The sequence below is a fragment of the Medicago truncatula genome, chromosome 2 (genome assembly GCF_003473485.1).
Source record: "Medicago truncatula cultivar Jemalong A17 chromosome 2, MtrunA17r5.0-ANR, whole genome shotgun sequence".
NCBI classification, from domain to species: domain Eukaryota; kingdom Viridiplantae; phylum Streptophyta; class Magnoliopsida; order Fabales; family Fabaceae; genus Medicago; species Medicago truncatula.
In genome coordinates this window covers 43,561,319-43,581,943 of record NC_053043.1, presented here as the reverse complement: position 1 = coordinate 43,581,943, position 20,625 = coordinate 43,561,319, and the positions used below count along the sequence as shown (strand labels likewise).

General features: G+C 33.1%; 3 protein-coding genes across 7 annotated transcripts; 1 reads left to right on the top strand and 2 right to left on the bottom strand.

The window, feature by feature from the left end:
* Positions 1–550: 550 nt before the first annotated feature.
* LOC11412766 (peroxisome biogenesis protein 22) lies at positions 551–5,742 on the top strand. The gene is made up of 8 exons (XM_003596981.4): positions 551–863; positions 1,833–2,069; positions 2,213–2,260; positions 3,052–3,108; positions 3,197–3,298; positions 3,990–4,055; positions 4,998–5,099; positions 5,220–5,742. The coding sequence occupies exons 1-8, from the start codon at positions 753–755 to the stop codon at positions 5,322–5,324; spliced, it is 828 nt and encodes a 275-aa protein (XP_003597029.1). The 5' UTR covers positions 551–752; the 3' UTR covers positions 5,325–5,742.
* Positions 5,743–7,712: 1,970 nt separating this feature from the next.
* Positions 7,713–20,625, bottom strand: LOC112418982 (cell wall protein DAN4). 5 transcript variants are annotated; one of them, XM_039830750.1, is made up of 13 exons: positions 20,340–20,623; positions 19,882–20,169; positions 19,670–19,757; positions 19,393–19,468; positions 18,449–18,575; positions 17,738–17,801; positions 17,535–17,585; positions 15,697–15,765; positions 10,117–11,151; positions 9,895–10,030; positions 9,036–9,311; positions 8,847–8,954; positions 7,713–8,339 (listed from the first exon to the last, which is right to left on the bottom strand). In XM_039830750.1, exons 9-13 carry the CDS (start codon positions 11,145–11,147, stop codon positions 7,890–7,892), a joined length of 2,001 nt encoding a protein of 666 aa, XP_039686684.1. In that variant the 5' UTR covers positions 11,148–11,151; positions 15,697–15,765; positions 17,535–17,585; positions 17,738–17,801; positions 18,449–18,575; positions 19,393–19,468; positions 19,670–19,757; positions 19,882–20,169; positions 20,340–20,623; the 3' UTR covers positions 7,713–7,889. The 5 variants fall into 5 exon arrangements, with proteins under 5 accessions (XP_039686684.1, XP_039686688.1, XP_039686683.1 ...); XM_039830754.1 differs by lacking the exons at positions 8,847–8,954; positions 9,036–9,311 and having other exon boundaries at positions 18,449–18,871; positions 20,340–20,625; XM_039830749.1 differs by lacking the exons at positions 19,393–19,468; positions 19,670–19,757; positions 19,882–20,169; positions 20,340–20,623 and adding an exon at positions 17,891–17,969 and having other exon boundaries at positions 18,449–18,871.
* Positions 11,257–15,342, bottom strand: LOC120578253 (uncharacterized). Its single transcript, XM_039830748.1, has 4 exons — positions 12,784–15,342; positions 12,395–12,706; positions 12,219–12,318; positions 11,257–12,140 (listed from the first exon to the last, which is right to left on the bottom strand). Exons 1-4 carry the CDS (start codon positions 15,075–15,077, stop codon positions 11,358–11,360), a joined length of 3,489 nt encoding a protein of 1,162 aa, XP_039686682.1. The 5' UTR covers positions 15,078–15,342; the 3' UTR covers positions 11,257–11,357.

The window sequence follows — 20,625 nt, the reverse complement described above, 5'->3', positions numbered from 1 at the left end:
ATTTTTTTTATTGAAAGACAACAATAATTTATTAAAAAACTACATATTTAATATAAAATGAACAAGTTTCAAGACAAAGTTACTATTTTAAACTTCTTAACATGTGCAAATTTTCACTTGAAGAAAAACCTCTTTTTTTTTTATATGAGAAAATACCTTTATTTTTTATTTTTTATAAAACGGGTAATAGTAAAAAAAAAAAAAAAAAGGAGAATGACTATAATATAACAAAACTCTAGAATGTTATTTATTTGCCGGTAAAAGTTGGTTTAGTTGATAATGAGTTGAAATCTTATATCTCAAAATGAATAATATGATGAGTATTGAGACTCAATTTATCTAAACTTTCTTTTTGATAGCAACTCTCCCAAACTTTTTAATAAAAAAAAAGAATGTCATTTAGTTTTTATATTCTTTAATGAAGAAATAAATGTTTATTTTTAAGATAGATGCAAAAAAAAAAAAAAGTTTAATTTTAAAGCTAAAAACATGATTACTTACTTTTGTTTTTTATCTTTTAACCTAGGACGACATATTCATAAGATAAGATAAAATAATAGGATATTGGTAAAATTGGAAGAGAAACTTGGAAAGAACCTCTGACGACAGCTCATAGGCGCAGTTGTTGACGGCAAACGAACGGAGACACAAATAAAACAAAACATCATCTTTCTTCTTTGTATTTGAACAACGTTAATTCATTCAATTGTTTTTTTTTGTTCAAATTCCGGTGAGGCCTACGGTGGTGAAACATGGCCGTGTCTGGTGGTGACAACGATGATGCCTCCAAACTAGACCTCTTTCACCTCATCAAACGCTTTGGTGCTTTTGTTACTTTCAAGATCGGTCATCTCTTCTCTCTCGTATTCCTCTCTCTCTCTCTCTCTCTCTCTCTCTCTCTCTCTCTCTCTTCCTTTTTTCAATTATTGATCATTCTATTGGATCTGATATATGATATCAAAATATTGTTATTGTTTTTTTTTGTGATATATGATTGGTTCTATTTTCACTGTTATGTAAGAAATTTGATATTTTTAATGAATTTTTTTATGACCCTTTATCGTTGATTGAATGATTAGGAACCAGGGTTGGATAATTAACAACCCAAAGAGTGGAAGTTTGTTTTTTTGTTAGAAACTTTAAATGGGTTTTTCGCTTTTAATGTTGGGTGTGGGTAGAAACTAGGAAAAATGAGCTTTTATGTGTCATGGTTTTTGTCAAATTGGGGAAAAATTGTGACCTAATATGTATTTAAATAAGGTATAGTTTAAGTTGGATTGTACAAATGATCAATGTAATGTTTTGGTTTTTTTTGGAGGATGTGTAAATAAGGACTTTTACACTATCAATCAATAATGCTTGTTAAATTGTTAAAAACATTTGTCTTTAATCATTACTACTTATAAAATTACATATATGATTAGAAACAACAACATTAAAGAGAGAGTTGGGGTAGCACCGATGGGAGAAAAGATTGTGGAGACTAGGCTTAGGTGGTTGGGCATATATTGCAGAGAGAAGACTTGTAGATTATGTATTAAGGAGAGTAGATTAGATGGAAGGTAGTCAGATCACTAGTGGTAGAGGAAGACCTGAAAAAACTATAAGAGAAACTATTAGGACAGATCTAGAGATTAATGAGTTGGATCGAAATATGGCATATGATAGAACATTATGGTGTAGTTTGATCCATGTAGCTAATCCCACTTAGTGGGATAAGGCTCTCTCGGTTGTTGTTGTTGTCGACAATATAAAACTTTTGACACAAATAGTGTCTCAAAATTAAACTCGTGTAAATATTCCAAAGCTCATGATATTGTACTTGTTATTAGGATATTCGCACTATTGGGGCGGTAGCTGGTCTTGCTGTTGCGATTGTTTTCACTTGGAGGTTGTTGAGATCTCCTAATCCTACACAAGGGAGGCAACGGAAAAGGCAAGGTGGTGCATCTAGTAATCCTGGAGCTAGCACAAATTCAAATGCGTCGGTTGTTCCTTCTGATGCTTCTTTACCTTCAGATGAATTAAGGGCACAAAATGTTGTAGATGAGTTCTTTCAGCCAGTCAAGGTATGATGTTTTATTTTGTTTCCCACTTTCCTTTGCTTAATGATTCAGAATTCAGCCAATGCATGAATGTTTGTGGATTAATATCCGCTGTATTTTTTTATAGCTTTAGTATTCTAAGTTTGCTTTTTTCTCAATTTTTTCAGCCAACCTTGGGGCAGATAGTGAGGCAGAAGTTGAGTGAAGGAAGAAAGGTAATTAAACATATTCTCTCATGCACTCTTTATGTAGTAGTGATGTGTGTTCCAGACTTAGTTTTATGTTTATTATAGCCTTCTAGAAATTACCATCTCCTGTGATCATAAGAAATGACAATTTGGGAGACCACCATTGTCTTAGAATTTAAATTCTTAATCTACTTAAGGTTAAATTAACATGTCATGGCAAATTACCTGTTTATAGCTTTATAGATTAGAATTGTTGACATATGTCGATTGATTGTTATTACTCCTAGAGTATACAACTTCCTAGGCTAGTGCTTATTAATTAAGCATTCAATGTATTTATTGTAAAACCATTATAAATACAAAGTCTGTGATCTCATTATAGACCCACAAGAGACACGCAGAATTTACACGAAGTTTATATATTTTACCGACATCAATAACAATCTCATTACTTTAGGGAAACTTAAAATAAGTATTCATTAAATTAATGCTTTATAAGTTGATTTATTTAAAAGTGAAGGTTGTAAGTAAAGCCAGCTTTAAAATACAAGCTAATTTTATGTTTCTCTTTAGGTTAAAGGATGGTGCTTTAATTTGTTATATCTTTTATTTTGTCTATCTTAATAAGCGGCACTGGTACTATTCTTTTTCTCTTAATACACCTGAATAAGATTGTTATATGCATATCTTTGTGCAAAATAGTTGGGTACAAACTGGATGGACATGAGGAACATTTATTTACAAGTCTGTGTTGTTGGTTGTTAAACATTTGTTTGACCTATGTTTCCCGGCTATTATGACCAATAAGTTGTATGTAGGTAACCTGTCGTCTTCTTGGAGTGATCCTTGAGGAAAGTAGTCCAGAGGAGCTTCAGGTGTGAAATTGTCGTTTCTTATACTTTTGTTTTATTTTATGACATCAACACAGAGAGATAGCAATGCTGTTCATTCTGTTCTCTGCAGACCAAAGCCACTGTGAGATCCTCTGTGCTAGAAGTATTGTTGGAAATAACTAAATTCTGTGATTTATATCTCATGGATCGGGTTCTGGATGACGAAAGCGAGGTGTGTGTCACTTATCACCATATATTAATCACTCATCACGTCTTATGTAATGAACTTGATGGAAATGATGCACAATACTTCATGTTATATATGCTGCAAATTCACCATTTTTCAGTGTTATGGATATTTTTTTATGACCGAATGATTCTGTAAAAATGAACTGGGATATGGTAGTTACTTGAAGCAAAAACTCTTACCCTAAGATTCAGAACATGAAATTTAAGCTAGTTTTTTTTTTTTGGAGAAATGATATTTGAAGAATCATTTTTAAACAACTTTTGTGACAACTCTCTCATACTCTCATTGTACTTTTATTCTACCTCTCCTTCTTTCTCTCTCTATTGTTATTGTCCAATAAGAGAGGAAAAAAGGTTGTCACAAAAGTTGTTTCAAATTGGTTGTACAAATATCATGTTTTTTGAGGGAAAAATTTAAGGTAGTTGAGACATTAGATATATGAAATTTCGTTTTTATTTTATGATCTTTTCCTAGTTTGGAACACACATACTGTTAAGTTATTAATATCATGCAGCGGCTATTTAAGCTAGTAGAGAGTTTTCTGAAAGCAGTTAGTCTCAGATTTCAAACTAAATTTGATCTCAGGCCTAGTATTCTTCTTGCTACCCTGTTGTAGCATACAAAATTGTTAAACTGATTACATTCTATCTTTATGTATGGATTATTTCTGCAGAAAAGAGTTCTTGTAGCGTTAGAAGAAGCAGGGGTATTCACTTCGGGTGGTTTGGTCAAGGACAAGGTATGTCATGTGAACACTCCTCAAACAATTGTGTTTTTTCTTTATAGAACTTAACTACCTTCTTGCTGGGCAGTGTTGAACTTTACGTTTGTCAAGTTTGCCTATAAAAAAATATCTTTCATTTTTATGTAGTCATCCTTTTGTGTGCAGTAGTTTACACATGTTGATTGACAAAATGAGAATATCTATATCATTTTTATTTAAACAATTTTAAACATTATCTTTGACTATGAACATTTGCACAGATAGACTTCTTGATCAGAGATGTCCTGAGAAACATCTTTTGCCATTTTAAAGATTACCATTAGAGAGAGAACCTTTACTTTTATCTAATTATTTGTTTTTGTAGAAGAATTATGACTGATGTTGAGATAACTGAAGACAAATTCAATGTGAAATAGTCTAGAAAATAAATCGTCATCATGACTAGGGAGGGGTCACAATAATAATAATCATTATAGAATTTAATTACCATGCAAGGACAACGTAAAAAGTTTTACAAAAACATTCAATCATAGATGACTATCTAGAATCTAGAATCTATATATTTGTGAAGGTATTTTATGGACCAATATTATAACACGACACCATGGTAAAATATGATTGGAATCCTGTGTACTACTTTTTTATACTGGCAGTGCATAATTATTGAATTCATAATGATATATGTTTGTTGCCATTTGCTGGCTGTATACGCTCTTTTCAAGACATGCTTGGAACCTAAAATTCTGGTGCCTGCAAGAGTTGTATCTTGTCATTTGAGATGTTACAAAATTAGATGGCAACGAATACTTCAACAAAATTGTGATCTGTAGCAAATGTTTGTCTTGTGTATCTAATGAATGCTGTAAATGTCAATGAGCTCAACGAACCGCCTGCTGCATACTTATGTTTTGAAACAGCCTTTTTGTCCTCTATTTGATATCTCGTACCTCTATGCAGGTTCTCTTCAGCAGCACTGAGAATGGACGCTCGTCATTTGTTCGTCAATTAGAACCAGATTGGCATATCGACACAAATCCCGAAATTGTCACTCAGTTAGCTGTATGTTACTATATATCTTGACTTCAATCAGCTAGTCAAATTCATGCTCTGAATAGTATTAAATTATTAATAACCATATCATTATTTCTTTCTAATGATTAACAACAAATCATGTTGCAGAGGTTTATCAAGTATGAGCTCCACATAGCGCCGTATAAAACAGAACGAACTGCCGCTAATGTGTTCAGTGCTCCATCGTTGGAACTTTTCTTTGGATCTGCATGAGAACCAAAAAACACTACTAATCACATGTTATTCATAAGTGTCTACTAGTTTGGTTTGTGTCAGAATCTTGGATTCAACCTTTCACCATACATTTTTTCCCAGCTTTTCTAGACGGATGAGAAAACTAGGTTAGATTTTCTTCAAGCTTTGATGGGTTTCTCACACTAGGTTGGTGAAAGACCTGCTTCTGTGCATGTGTATGATGCTTTGAGGAAGAAGTTATATTGTTTTTTCTTTGTTTACCTTTTGTTTGAAAATTGTGAATTAGATTCAGACATTTTGAACTGACAAGGTAACAATTTATGTTAGATGTTTGTATTCTATCCTTTTACAAACATGATAATATGTCATCAAGGACAATGTTAATGACCATCCTTCAACCAATACTTGTCAATGTAAAAGTTTTTTGATGCTTAAACTTCACAATTTCGAAATGTTGGCGTACTTGATTCACTTACATCTCTTCATCTCTCTGGTGACCAATAAAGTTGCTGAGTTGGACATAATTATAAGTATTTTTTTGGTTTCAAAGAGACTAGCGCCGAAATTTACACAAGTTTAAAGAAGGATATTGTTGGTTTGACAATATCCCTACAATTTTTTTACCATCTGAGCTGTATATACATGTATATACAGACAAACAGCTATACAGTAATTGGTGGTTTGTTGAAACAGTGCAATTTAAGTTGTTAATGTTTAAATAGTTATGAAGTTTAGTTGTAGAACTGCATTATTTAAAGTAATTTATCTTCTGCATGTTTAGTCAAATATAATTTTCAAAGATTTTGTGGGTGAGAATGTAAAGAATGGACCTGATTCTTTCCATGACATTCTCATTGATGAAACTCCATTGAATTGAAGTGATGTTCTGATTCATTTTGAGGTAAACGTCTTGCAATGACATCGTGCTTTTGCTCTATTACATTTGAATGACTTGAAAAGGTATTGAAAAACATAAGCGTTGAGAGATCGAACCTATGAAGCCTGGATATTTGATACGATACATAACCAATACTACGATACGACATGAATACTTTAATAAAATATTAGTTAAATATCTAAATGCAAAATATATAAATTCAATAAAATTTAATCAAATATTTTTCTGATATGTATCGGGCAAATATCAATGGAGAATATGCATCAATACAATGCATCATCAATTTTGAAGCATATGTACTTCACCTGATCGAATCCATAATTCAACACAAGCTATACGCTACCTGACCCCACCAAAATAGATGTAGTAGCTTACAAGTTACAGCACACCCAAATTTCAATCCCCCAAAACAAATACACCACGACTACCCTGGGAACATTAAAGTTGTTATTTATATTTGTTAACAATGAGAATAACTGTTTGAAGTGAGACATTGTGATGGAGAGAAGGTTATATTTTAGAAAATAATAAAAATAGCTTTTTTGATATTTTCGTTGTTTTATAAAAGGGAATAAACAGGTTATTCTAGAAACATTTGGTTGAAAATTTCTTTCTCAACGTTGATGACATAATTCGACTCTGCAACCGCAATATAAAAAAACATAAATAATAAAATAAATGACAAAAAAACTGGATATTTAAATACTTCTTTGATGATATTTGTGATCTAATAGGATGCTAGAAATTATTACTCGAATTATATAATACTACAAAAAAAAATAAAATATATATAATTAATGCTAGGATATATCAAACTAAAGAAATAAAACTCTTTTTTTTAATATATTTTTTCTTCTCACTTCACTCTTTTTTATGAGCTTATGTTTGAATTAAAAAAAAAAAAAAAAAAAAAACAGCTCCTGTGAAATCTAACATCACTACTAAAAAACTCAGATTTAGCGACGGCAGTTTTCCGTCGCAAATGATTAAAAATTCCGTAGCAAACGACTTTGTGACGGGTTTTGCGACGCTTCGAAAATCCGTCGTAATAATGGGGGTCGGAAAAATTGACCGACGGAATATCAACTCCGTCACTCATTGCGGCGACTCAGATATGGTCGCAAACAACAAAATTCCGTCGCTAAGCCTCCCACATTATGGATATATGTCACCCAGTTTTCCGTCACAAAATACCGACGTTAAAAATATCCGTCACAAATTACTGAGGGAGGAAACCGTTGCAAATAACTGAGGGAACAATCCCGTCGCAAAATATCTGAGAATTTGATTAGCGTCGCAGTGGTATCCGACGCAATACTGCAAGATAAAAATTTTGTGACTTTCCGGTTTTCCGTCACAAATAAGTTTTTTTTTTTTTTTCCTTAAAATTAGTTTAGGAAATTTCTCAATTATTTCTCAAAACAATTTTGGAATATAATACAAGGTGATGAAAAATCATAAGATAAAATACATTAATATGATAAAATATGATAAAAATTACATTAATATTTGATTAAAAACCTTTTTGATTGCGTTCACAAGAATCACACTACTTATCTTTTGTATCAAAATATATTGAAATAATTATTAAATAGTATTAGAACATTTACTTTAAACTAAAAGTTATAATTAAATTTTCAAAATAATATGATAAATAATCAAGTAGGTGGACACAGATGTTAATCCTAACTCGAACGATGAGGTTGATAAGGAGGTAGATGCGAATGGCCTTGTGTAAAAGACTCCATTAATTTCTGGAACTGCTCTCGGAGCAATCGTGAATCCTCCTGTGACTGTTGTGCCTGCTCTCGAGCTAAACGTGACTCCTCCTGTGATGCACGAATCAATTCCTCGTTAGTCTTTAACCGCTCCTTGAGTTCCATGTTTTCAGCTGACATTTTAGATATTGCAGTCCTCATATGCTCATATTCAGATGGTGAGATGCCATCAGATGACCTGGATGAAGAAGGCTTGTATTTTCCTGCCTCTGTCCCCAAACCATAAATACGTCCTTTCTTGTCGACTCCTCCAACTACGTCCAAGAAGATGAAGTTGTCTGACTGATGGTCATTAGACACATCATCCCCCTCTGTTTGTTGTGAGTTCCTTTCAAAAATCCGTCTTTCATATTCATCCTACAAAATTAGAGTTTGTCTTAATTCTTACGTACAAAAATATAAAATTAAATCAATTACTACAATTAAATTCATATACAAACCAACCAATAACAAGTTAAACAAATTAAAACTAGTTTTTAACTAATAACCATGTTATCATGACTTCTTTCCAAGTGAAGAAACATAAGATTATAATGTTCTGATGTCAGAACCTGATGAACAATAATAAGCATGCATAACATTAAAAATTATGGCACAAAAGCATGTAATATACAACAATATACATGATTAAATAACTAAAAACAATTATAGCACATGATGGCAGAGTTATAGTGTAGCAGCATGCATCAATATACACATGAGGACAATTATAAATACTAATTTTAAAGTTTTTCCAATTACCTTGACTTGCCACCAGCATACCAAGTCCACAAAAGGATATAACTAATTCTAGATAATTTTCAATTGTTTTATGTTCATTTGACAAAGGGCTGAAAATGATAATATCATCGAATTGTAACTTACCGCAACCATTTGAGATTTGGAGGATACCCACTTTGATGGATCACCTTTCATTTTGTGTGTCTTTAGATACACTTCCCAACAACTTGGAGTCATGTTTGAGTCAGTTTTCTATAGTACAAAATAAATAGATTAGTATTATTATTAATTTAAATCACTATGCTTTACTGCAAATATAATTTGTTTACTTACTAATCTTTTAGAATGTTCAATTGTTGGAATTGACCCACAAGTGTGCAATGGACCATTAGAGGATCTTCTATTTCGCTTATTAACTGCTGCTTTGTCCTTCCATTTACTATCTTCCCAATTTTGTTCCAATTTTTCACGCAATAGAGCAGGGATCCATTCGCCTTTGTCCATTCCTCTTCGTACCCGATACATTGTATTTTGGTAACCATCAGATGCCTTATGATGATAAGTCTTCTTTATGTCTTGATCATGCTCAGGAAGCCACTTATATATCCTCTGCAATACAAGCAATGTAATTAATATAGGATAAACCGGACATCACACTAGGAGCTTTGCTCTGGAACTTGTAACTCTTTTGTGAGTTATTAATATTCACCACTATTCTCTTGTTTCTATTGATTTATTCTGTTTTATTAGCTCTGCTCTATCAGATATGTTCATTAAAATTCTCTCTTTTCACTTTTGAAATTGTTTTTTCTCCAACTGTCGTTGACCCAACAACAGTTAACCACCGCCGGACACTATTAAAGTCAGTTGAACAATTAGAAAAGTACTGACAATTAGAAAAGTACCGACGACAGTTGAACAATTAGGGTTGTATATATGTTAATTGGTCTAACATTTCATTTTATAATTTTGATAAGAGACTAGTAACAGATTCCAATCCATACCCTCCAAAATTGGGAGGGAGCCAAAAATGATGGTAGGCAGTGCGGTGGAATAGAATATATACAAGCAATTCCAAATAAAAAATGGACTAAGATAAATTCAACCGACAATTCCAAATAACAAATGGACTGAGCGACAAATCTAACAACGAGGACGATAAACACAAGTTGGAGGAAGAGAAGGACAGTACCTGAAACTCGTTATACCACAAGTCTGCAAGAGCCGTGTCATTTTTCATTAACTCTCCATAAGTTGCCCAAGTCCCTTGAAACAAACGTTTCATAATCTTTGTAATGTCACGTGGGGGCTTAACAGCAGGCTCAAACCTATAAAAATAAAATTAAACAAGTAGTAAAATACAAGGATACAAGTTATTATAGAATTAAACGGAAAATCTTATAAAAAATCTTACGTTAACTGTGGTCCCGGACGGATCCATATACGCCTATCAGTAGGATCTGTACTCCCAGCTATCGGATACGAATCATCACATGATGATGATGATGCATGTGGATCACCACCAGATACAACATCATATGGTCTATGTGTATTAGAAAGATGTGGTGGACTAGGAGTAGAGTGGGGAGATTGGATATTTGTAGGTATTTGAGAGGTGGGAGCATGAATTGTAGACATTTGTGGACTTGGAGTAGAGAGGAAAGGTGGGAAATTTGTAAATGTTTGAGATATGGGATGATGTTTCGGTTGCCTTGTAGGTTGTGGAAGTTGGATATTTGAAGGTGTGTTAGATGTAAGATGATGTGTAGGTTTCCTTGTAGAGTGGGGTTGTTGGGTATTTGTAGGTATTTGAGAAGTGGGAGCATGGATAGTAGACATTTGTGGACTTGAAGTAGAGAGGAAAGGTGGGAAGTTTGTATGTGTTTGAGATATGGGATGATGTGTAGGTTGCTTTGTAAATAGGGATTGTTGGATATTTGAAGGTGTTTTAGATGTAAGATGATGTGTAGGTTTCCTTGTAGAGTGTGGTTGTTGGGTATTTGTAGGTATTTGAGAAGTGGGAGCATGGACAGTAGACATTTGTGGACTTGAAGTAGAGAGGAAAGGTGAGAAGTTTGTATGTGTTTGAGATATGGGATGATGTGTAGGCTGCTTTGTAGATAGGGATTGTTGGATATTTGAAGGTGTTTTAGATGTAAGATGATGTGTAGGTTTCATTGTAGAGTGGGGTTGTTGGGTATTTGTAGGTATTTGAGAAGTGGGAGCATGGACATTAGACATTTGTGGACTTGAAGTAGAGAGGAAAGGTGGGAAGTTAGTATGTGTTTGAGATAGGGATTGTTGGGTTTCTGCAGGCCTAGGTGCTTGTAATCTAGAAGAATGTGACAAAGTAGTTTTATGCTTACCTCCCTTATTTCCCTTAACTTTGTTGATGCTTATACCAGCACCTCTTCCACTGCCCCTTGTAATATCATTGTCTTCCATCTATCTATATACATATAAAACTAGGTAATTAACTACTGTACATAAAAAAAAAAGTTAAAAGGCGCACAAAATTAGACATGGGCATAAACAAGTTAAAAGGCACACAAAATTAAAACATAAGCACAATTAGCATTTTCCATTAATATGCATAAGAATCACACATAAGGATTTGTTTAAAAAATTTAACATAACAAAAGAAAAAAAGACTAGTCATATTGTTCTCCTTCTTTTTCCTCTTCTAAATTCATCATCTTCTTCTTCTTCCCCTTCTATTTCTTCTTCTACTTCTACTTCTACTTCTTCATAATCCTCCTCGTCCTCCTCCTCAAACTCGTCATATTGTTCTTCTATCTCTAAATCAAGTTGGTCCAAGACAGAGATTGGTACTACTTCTTCTTCTACACCATTAGTGTCAACAATGCATTGTTGAAAATCATCATCTGAAACAAACACAGGCATTTGTTGTTCAGCATCATCCTGGTATGCATGAGTTGTTTCGGGTACATTTTTTTCCGAATATTGAATTGTGCTGCGTGCTTTGGTTTTGATGACACCGAGCCAACCTTGTTTCCCTTCAGGAAAGGATGTAAAATACACTTGCTCTGCTTGTTGGGCTAATATAAAAGGATCATAATTGTTATATCTCCTAGATTTTTTTATTTCAACGTTTCCATAGTTATCTATCCTTGTCCCTTGAGAACTAGGATCAAACCAATCACATTGAAATAAAACCACCTTTTTTGATGGATGGCATGTGTACTGTAACTCAACAATGTCCGTCAAAACCCCATAGTAATTATTTTCCAAAGATTCATATTGCCCTCCTCGAACGCATACATTGCAATTTGTTGTACTCATCCCTTCATTTTTAGATTTTGTCACAAACTTGTATCCATTGATAAGATAATTAGGCCACTTGGTGACTGATCTACTTGGGCCCCATGCCAAACTTCTTAAAAGCGCATCATCTATCGCATTTTTGAAATCAAGCACCTAAGCGCGAAAAAGTTTTGTTAATTTCAACCTAAAAAAGAAGGTTAATATACTTTTAACGAATAGAGATTCACATACATATCTTTTAAACCATGCTGGAAATGTCGTGGATACTTGTTTGTCCAAATCTGCTTCGTTAAGCTCTGGATCAAGTTCCCGTAACATATCGGAGTACATGCTACATATATAATAAACAAATCAGACTTCAATTTACATATGATAAAGTAGTCATGCTATGTTTTGGAAATACTTACGTAATATAAGGCGCCACCTCGGGACAATTTAAAAGAATATACAAATGTGCAGCTTTCATTTCCTTATCATTTATGAAAGAAGTGGTACATTTTCCATAAGGACGGCCTCGATAGTTAAAGATTGACAACGGAGGATTCATAGAAGATTCTCCTCCATCATCATTCCGTAGAACTCTTGTTCTCCTTGATAAAATATCTGGGGGATGATAATACGAAGCAAATGTTGTCGACTCCTCCAGTAGGTATTCTTTACACATTGAACCTTCAACATAGGCCTGATTTGTTACCTTTTGTTTTAAAGACCGTATGAACCTATTGACCAAATCAAGATTAAGCTTAGGCAAATGAAAAGAAATAAGAAAAGTAATGAGGAGATTGTATATTCTGACCTTTCGAATGGATACATCCATCTATACTGTACGGGACCGCCAACTCTTGCTTCATAAGCTAAATGAATAGGAAGATGTTCCATTGAGTCAAAGAAGCTTGGAGGAAATATTTGTTCTAATTTGCACATAATGATTGGGATGTTTTGCTCCAAGACACGCAATTTATCTTCCATCAATAACGATGAAGTAATTTCTCTAAAGAAGTTGCTGAATTCAGTAAGTGTGTTCAATATAGGTTTGGGCAAGGCTTTGAATGCTAATGGTATAAGACGTTGCAAGAATACATGGCAATCGTGACTCTTCATACCAGATAACTTTGCTTCCTTCAAGTCAACACATCTACTCAAATTAGAAGCATAACCATCCGGAAGCCTAAGATTTTTGACCCATTCACATACAGCTATTCTTTGTTGTTTGGTTAACGTATATGGTGCCTTTGGTTTTACAATGTTACCATTCTTACCAGGCTGCAGCTCTAGGCCCTTACGCTTACAGTGTGCTTCTAAGTCCTTCCTAGATTTGTAATTATCTTTTGTCTTACCTTTGGTGTCCATTACTGTGAACAAAATATTAAGAAACACATTTCTCTCTATGTGCATCACATCAAGATTATGTCGAAGAAGATGAGTTTTCCAATACGGTAGTTCCCAAAATATACTACGCTTTGTCCAGTTATGCTTAACCCTATAGTCTGAAGGATAATGTTCTACAGATTCCTCAACGCTTGGTAAATCTTTAACTATTTCCCACACTTCTTCACCGCTCAGCCTTCGCGGAGGAGTTGACGTCTCAACTGTATCTTTTGTAAATGCAGTCTTATTCCTTCTAAACGGATGATCTTGTGGTAAAAACTGTCTATGACAATCAAACCATGAGGTCTTTTTACTAGTATCAAGGGTAAATGCCTTAGAGCGCTCCATGCAAATTGGGCAAGCTCGTTTTCCCATTGTCATCCATCCACTTAACATCCCATATGCTGGAAAATCATTGATCGTCCACATTACAGCCGCCTTCATCAAAAAATTTTGCTTCAACGACACATCATAAGTCACAACTCCATCCTCCCACAACATTTTCAATTCATCTATCAGAGGGCGCAAATACACGTCAATTCTCCTCGTTGGGTCGGAAGGACCAGGAATTAAAATGGTCAAAAACATAAACTCCCTTCTCATACACATCCACGGTGGCAAATTGTAAGGAGTAATAATGACAGGCCATGAAGAATAACGCCTTCCTGTTTTATCAAATGGAGCAAAGCCATCCGAACATAAACCTAATCTAACATTTCGAGGTTCTTCAGCGAAAGAAGGCCATGCTTCATCAAAGTGTTTCCAAGCTTCTGCATCTGATGGATGAGACAAAGATCCATTCACCATTGGTTTCTCACGATGCCATCTCATTTCGCGGGCTGTTTGTATCGAGGAATACAAACGTTGTAGTCGCGGAACAAGAGGGAAGTACCACATATGTTTTCGTGGAACTAATTCATCCTTTCCCCGTCTTCTGACATGTGTATATCGTTCCTCTCCACATATTTTACAACTTTGGAGCACTTCATCCTCCTTATAATACAGCATACATCCATTTGGGCAACATTCAATCTTCGAACATCCCAAACCTAGCTCCTCAATTGATTTCTTCGCTCGATAATAATTTTTAGGCATAGTGTTACTATCTGGCAATGCATTTCCGATAAATTGCGCCAATGCATTAAAGCAACCCTGGGAAAAACCATATTCTGCTTTTAAACTTAATAACGTTAAAGAAGCTGACAATGTGGAATATTTACTACAACCATCCCATAATGGAGTTTGCGCGGCCTTCAACATTTCAAAGAATCTTTCTGCTTCTTCATTAGGATCTTCTAGCATTGTTTCTCCCTCGTCTTGACCTTCTTGCTCTAGGTAATTACCAATTTTTGGTCCTGCAGCATCCATTACTAATTGCTCATAATTTCCAAATAATTCTCTACGGCCTCTACTTCCATAATATGAGTGACTTACAACCACCGGGGGAATTGGGGGACTCGGTTCACCATGGCTCGTCCAATGATAATAATTACTCATAAATCCCATCTTACAGAGATGTAACTTTACCATGTCTGGAATTTGAAATTTCGCACACTTGCATTTCTTACAAGGGCATCTAATACTCCCTCCTCCAACGTTATCTTTATCATGTTCCAAAGCATACTCAACAAATTCAAGAACTCCGATTTTAAATTCTTCAGTAACTTCCTGATTAGGATCAGTACGGTTATCGATCCACTTTCTATTATCAGGTACTTCCATTGCTAATGCATTATTTACACAACACTACAATATTAGTCATGGACAGTATATCACTTGATAATTTAATATCAAGTGTTAAGAACTTACGGGAAACTAAGATTTTGCTTATATCTTCTTCTTATAAAGACTAATCACGGAAATTTCAAATAAATTGGTCTCTCTGTAAAACTAATCATGGACACAGTTTTATGTCAAAGAACATAACCTAAAGCATAGTAAAAATACTATGAAAAAAAAAAGACCAACCGTTCTCCCTAATTACTCATTAAAAACAAAAACAAAAGAGAAGGAGAAAAAAGAGTTTAAAAAAAAAAAAAACTAAGATTTGACATTTATTAGTCTAGATTTTATTTAATTGGTTGACCGTGATTTATTTTTTTCACTGTCAGTATTCTAATTAAACTCAAAACAAAAACAAAATTATCTATCCAAAATCTGTTCTCCCTAATTACTAATTACAAAAAAAATAACCATGAAGCAAACAACACAAAAACATATATATCTATAAAACAGCCCAAATCAAAACCTTAACATATAGGCATTCAAATTGTGCATACCCAATTCAGTTAGCATAGTTTACAACATAAAAACAAGAGAAGGAGAAAAAAGAGTTTGGAACCTGTTTGCAGCAGCCAAGTGAGATGAGCTAAGTGAGCAACGGCCCGAGCAAAGTGAAGGATTTAGGAACCTGTTTGCAGCAGCAAAGTAAGATTAACGATAATCTGATCGAAGTGACCTGATGATTGAAGGTTTTGGGAATTAGATTGATGAAGTGAAGATTTAGGGCAAATGAATTTGGAAATTAGAGAGGGGAAATTAGATTAGGAACCGATTGGGGGACCTGTTTGGGAGTTAGATTGATGAAGGATGAATGGATTTTGGTATGAGCGATTGCTGGTTGATGGGTGAATGAGGAAAAACTTTAGAGTTTTGTTATGTATCTGTTTGTTATAATAAGAATGAACGATGCGAGGGAGAAAGTGGTGTTTTCTTATTTATATATAATAATAATAATAATACAAATAAAAATAAATAATAATAATAATAATAATCTATCACAGTATATAATTGGGAGCAAGAATGTTCTATTGTTTGTGTTATTGAAAAGATAAAATAAATTATTATATATTTTTGAATAAAGAATTTTTATTATATTTGTTATTATTGTTTTTTGAATAAATTTTATATTTGTTATATTATTGTTAAAAGATTAACGTAATTTGTTACCTACAATAATGAAACCGTTGTATATGAAAAAATCCAAGTTTTTTTTTTTTTATAACAAACTTTTTTTTTTGAGGGATTTTATAACAAACTTTTGTTACATATAATAGTGAGAGTAGAAATTATATAAATAAGACTGTAATGTTGTTAAAAATTTAAGTGCAAATTAGAATAACAAATCTGATGGCAAAAATAAAAGACTCTATGAATATTCAAAAAGAAGAAAGAGTGGAAGATTCGTTTGAAAAAAGTGAAGGAGAAGGAGAAATAGTTGAAGATTCATTTGACAAGATACAAGAAAAAATTTGCAACGAAGAAGGAGAAGTTTCATCAAGAGTTCTAATGGATCATGATTTAACCGAAGAAGAGTATCAATTTGAGTTGAAAAAATTTCAAGATATGGTTGAAGCTGTGTTTAAAAAGATACAAGAAAAAAATGGCAACGAAGAAGAAAAAAAATTACCAAGAGTGCTAAAGGATTTTGATTTAAACGATGAAGCAGATTGCGAATTTGATTTGAACAAATTTCCAGAAGAAGGAGAAGAATCTTCCCATCACGAGTTTCAACATGTGATTAGGAAGATGTTAAGAAAACTTCTTCCTAAATTTTATTGAAACCCATTTTATTTTGATTTTAGATTTGAAATAAAGAGTAACTTTGAATCAAAGTTTCAACTTTGAATCAATGACATTGTCTAGAGTCTAGTACAACATAAAAACATTTTATGTTTAATATTGCATTAGTTTATCTTCTTTTTGAGAATTACATATTGCTTAGCCATAACCTTGCTTTTCTATAGTTGGTGTAATTTACTTTTCTTCATTTAGCCTTAATTTTTTTTACGTATTTTCCACTTCTTTGATTTAGGTTTGGTTTATTGTGTAAAGGAGCCTCTTTCGCTAATTTCTTGTCTACGTAGTTTTCTAAGAAGCTACTGAAAAAATGCTTATGATTTTAAGCATTTGTTCGATTTTTCTTTTAGATGCTTTTTTTTTTTTTTTTTTGTAAATATTTATCAAACTGGTACAAAAGTGATTATTTTGTTTTAAAAAAGTAATCTTTTTTTATAAGAAACTAATATAAAAGTGATTATTTTGCTTTAAAAAGAGATTTTTTTTCTTCGAAAATGGATACCAAACGAGGAGTTCAGTGAATAGGTAACAAGTTAAATTTACAGATTTCACTAAAATAAATAAACAAAGTACTAATCACTATTGATCTCAGAAACTTACCCATCGCCACGATTCAGCAAGGCAGGACCTCCACCTCGACCGCCTCTAGGCCTGGAACATCCCAAACAAAAAAGTAAATATGTGATTAAAGATTTCAACAGAATTTCAATAGAATTTTCACCATTCACAAATAAATATGTACTCCATCCAGGGTGAAACTAAGTGTCCAAATAGACATTCCCTCAAACATGTTATGTTCTTACCTTAGTTTTGGGATACCACATGAATATGAACAGGGCAAGCTTCAATTCTCCATACATGGGCAACCTTCATAAAGTTCCGGCGTTAATTTTTTGTACAAATCTTATTGATCAAAATTGAACAATATACAAATGACTAAAAACTCAAGGACTCACCACCCAACATTATCATATCATATAATTATGTATGCTGCAATTGAAGTGCTTAAAATGAATGCTACTACCAAACATGCTTCTGATAAAATCACAAGCCACACAATTAGATGCCTCATCCGCATTTACATAAGACTAAGAGTGCAGGAGGTCACAAGAGAGCAGTCATGGTTTATCAGATCTCATATCAGATAGAGACAATGAAACACAAACAACAAAGAATGATAAAAAGGGGAAGATAAAGAAAGAAGAGCTTGAACACAAGAAAATCACAGACAGTTCATCACAAGAAAATACCAATCTGTAACTTTTCAGTGACCTTTTCACAGTCCATTCGTGAAAGACAATAGATGATGACACATTCATCAAATTGATTTTCCCTGATAAAGCAACTCACGACCATGTAAACTCTCCAATTGATGAGAAATTCGATACATCAGATTTGTTGATAGCCAAAGATAAAAACACTATATTTATAGCATTTAAAATATGTCAACTTACAATCCGATACATCAGATTTGTTGATAGCCAAAGATAAATATCATGAAATATATCTATTACCTTGGAGATCATGCTTTTGTTGTCCTGCTTAAACTTCATCAAGAGGTTTATGGTAATTCTTAGGATATATTTAAGCCCGAAAATTGATTAAATCAGCATGACATGTAGTCCATTCTTCATGTTTATGCTTCAAGCATGTTAATATCACCAAAAAAGCGTGTTAAAATCAGCATGACATCTAGCCTAAAAGTTTTGATTCCATAAAAAAAAAAAAAAAAAAGTCTATGCTTCTTTATAACCAGTGCTTTAAAAATCAATGCTTCTCTACAAATTCATGTCAAAAGAATCAGAAGCAAACTTCAAAGGACACTCTTGATCAACATCTAACTAAAAGAAGGAACATTAAATTTTAGAAAAACATATTTTAGCCTGAAAAGAGTTACCATGAAGTTGTTCTAAAAGAGCCAATCAAAAAGACAAACCCTGTTTAGTAAAATTAAAAGAGTGATAATCAGCACCCACAATCAGTTATGATTTATCAGATAGTTCTATTGGCATTATTCTCATGGAAATAAGCTTTGCTCAGTTGCTGCAAATAATTTGAAAAGAGATGATTAAAAATGAAAAAGACACCAAATGAACCGTTGTTTCAACATCTGGAATGGAACATTAAGTGAAAATCTAGAACCAAATCAGCTATAGAATAAAAAGCATTGGCCATGATAATATTAGACATCAAAAACTCTTAAAATAACAACAGCACAAAAGGAAGTGCAAATGTTGTAAAGAATGGTTTTTGGTTAGCCTTTATATTAGCCTTCATATTACTTCCTCTAGGTTACTCATAAATCATCTTAAATCGAACATATCATTCAGCTGAACATTAATTATTCTCAGTAATGGATATATCCTAACATTGCAAATTTGAAATTTATCTAATACACATGGTCAAGGTTTTTCTTTTTATTGTATGAGTGGGAGAGATAAAAAGTGAAGATTTTTACCTATTATTGTGCATTTCTTTCAACTACCAAATGGAGCCATGGCATATTGTTAAAGCTTATTTCAACTTAACAGTACCTGCAAGGAAAATAGTAAAATTAAATTTAAAATCTCAAAATTAAAAGGCCTAATACCCTAAAAAACCGACAACAACTTATCAATGGTCTTTGATGTCATCAACTGAAAATCTAGAACCAAATTAGCTATAGAATAAAAAGCATTGGCCATGATAATATTAGACATCAAAATTAAAAAACAACTACAAAAAGATTAATTTACCAATAATCAATCCATGTAGATGTCATCAAGTCCATATTTGCAGCAGACTTTTTATAGGACCTTGTACTGCAACTTCATTCATTTGAATCTTTATCCTCACAAACCAAAACAAAGTATGAAAGTAAATCAATCGATTTTAGCTTTACCTTGTATAGACTTATGATTGAGTCTATCAATTACACAATTAATTGAATAATAACTACAAATTTTACCTTGTTTAAGCCCCCATGAAATCCATTTAAATTAGGAGTTCTTGAGAACCAAAGCCACATTTTCAACCTATTAAATGTCATATAACTTACCAAACCAAAACTATAAGAATGCATTTGAAAACAAAAAAAAACTGAAATGAAGTTTTAGTTCCAAATATATAGCAAAATTAATCCCTATTCACATATCTATGAATCCTTACAACCCAAAATTGTTTCACATATATGACGAAAGAACTCAATTCCTAGTGATGCCTTTCCGAATGACCACCTGAGCAATTTCCACCGAATCTGAACATCAATAATATTTTCTCATGAATTAGAAACTCATTCTACCACTTCTCTAACTAGAGTTAACCATAAAATCCCTACATTATTCATTCTAACCTACAAAATAATTTCTAAACGAATCTTCATGTGTAAATAAACACTAATTGAGAATTGTAAGTCGATAAATATACCTCAAAGAGTCTCAATGAGCAACTCTCACAATATGGGTATTCTCCTTCTACTTCAAAGCACAAACCCTAACCCCCAAATTTATACCAATAGAGCTTGAATATGAAGTTGCTTTACTTAGATGATCAATTATTCTTAAGGATGATTGATTTGGTGATGAAATTGGTTGATTTGGGAAAGGAAGGAAAAAGAAATGGAAGAAGAGGAATGAGGGACAGAGAGCTAACGGGAGTGATAGGAGAAAGGAAAGGGAAAGTTATGTGTGTTATGTTTTTTTTTTTTTCCCCA

Excerpts from the sequence above, each read along its gene's own strand:
- LOC11412766 (XM_003596981.4), top strand. The coding sequence starts at position 753 with ATGGCCGTGTCTGGTGGTGACAACGATGATGCCTCCAAACTAGACCTC. Across the intron at positions 2,261-3,051 it reads AGTTGAGTGAAGGAAGAAAG|GTAACCTGTCGTCTTCTTGG; the intron begins GTAATTAAACAT and ends AGTTGTATGTAG. Across the intron at positions 5,100-5,219 it reads AAATTGTCACTCAGTTAGCT|AGGTTTATCAAGTATGAGCT; the intron begins GTATGTTACTAT and ends ATCATGTTGCAG.
- LOC112418982 (XM_039830750.1), bottom strand. The coding sequence starts at position 11,147 with ATGGAAGACAATGATATTACAAGGGGCAGTGGAAGAGGTGCTGGTATA. Across the intron at positions 10,031-10,116 it reads CGTCCGGGACCACAGTTAAC|GTTTGAGCCTGCTGTTAAGC; the intron begins GTAAGATTTTTT and ends TTATTTTTATAG. Across the intron at positions 9,312-9,894 it reads TGTGGTATAACGAGTTTCAG|AGGATATATAAGTGGCTTCC; the intron begins GTACTGTCCTTC and ends CTTGTATTGCAG.
- LOC120578253 (XM_039830748.1), bottom strand. The coding sequence starts at position 15,077 with ATGGAAGTACCTGATAATAGAAAGTGGATCGATAACCGTACTGATCCT. Across the intron at positions 12,707-12,783 it reads TGGATGTATCCATTCGAAAG|GTTCATACGGTCTTTAAAAC; the intron begins GTCAGAATATAC and ends TTTGGTCAATAG. Across the intron at positions 12,319-12,394 it reads GAGGTGGCGCCTTATATTAC|CATGTACTCCGATATGTTAC; the intron begins GTAAGTATTTCC and ends TTATATATGTAG.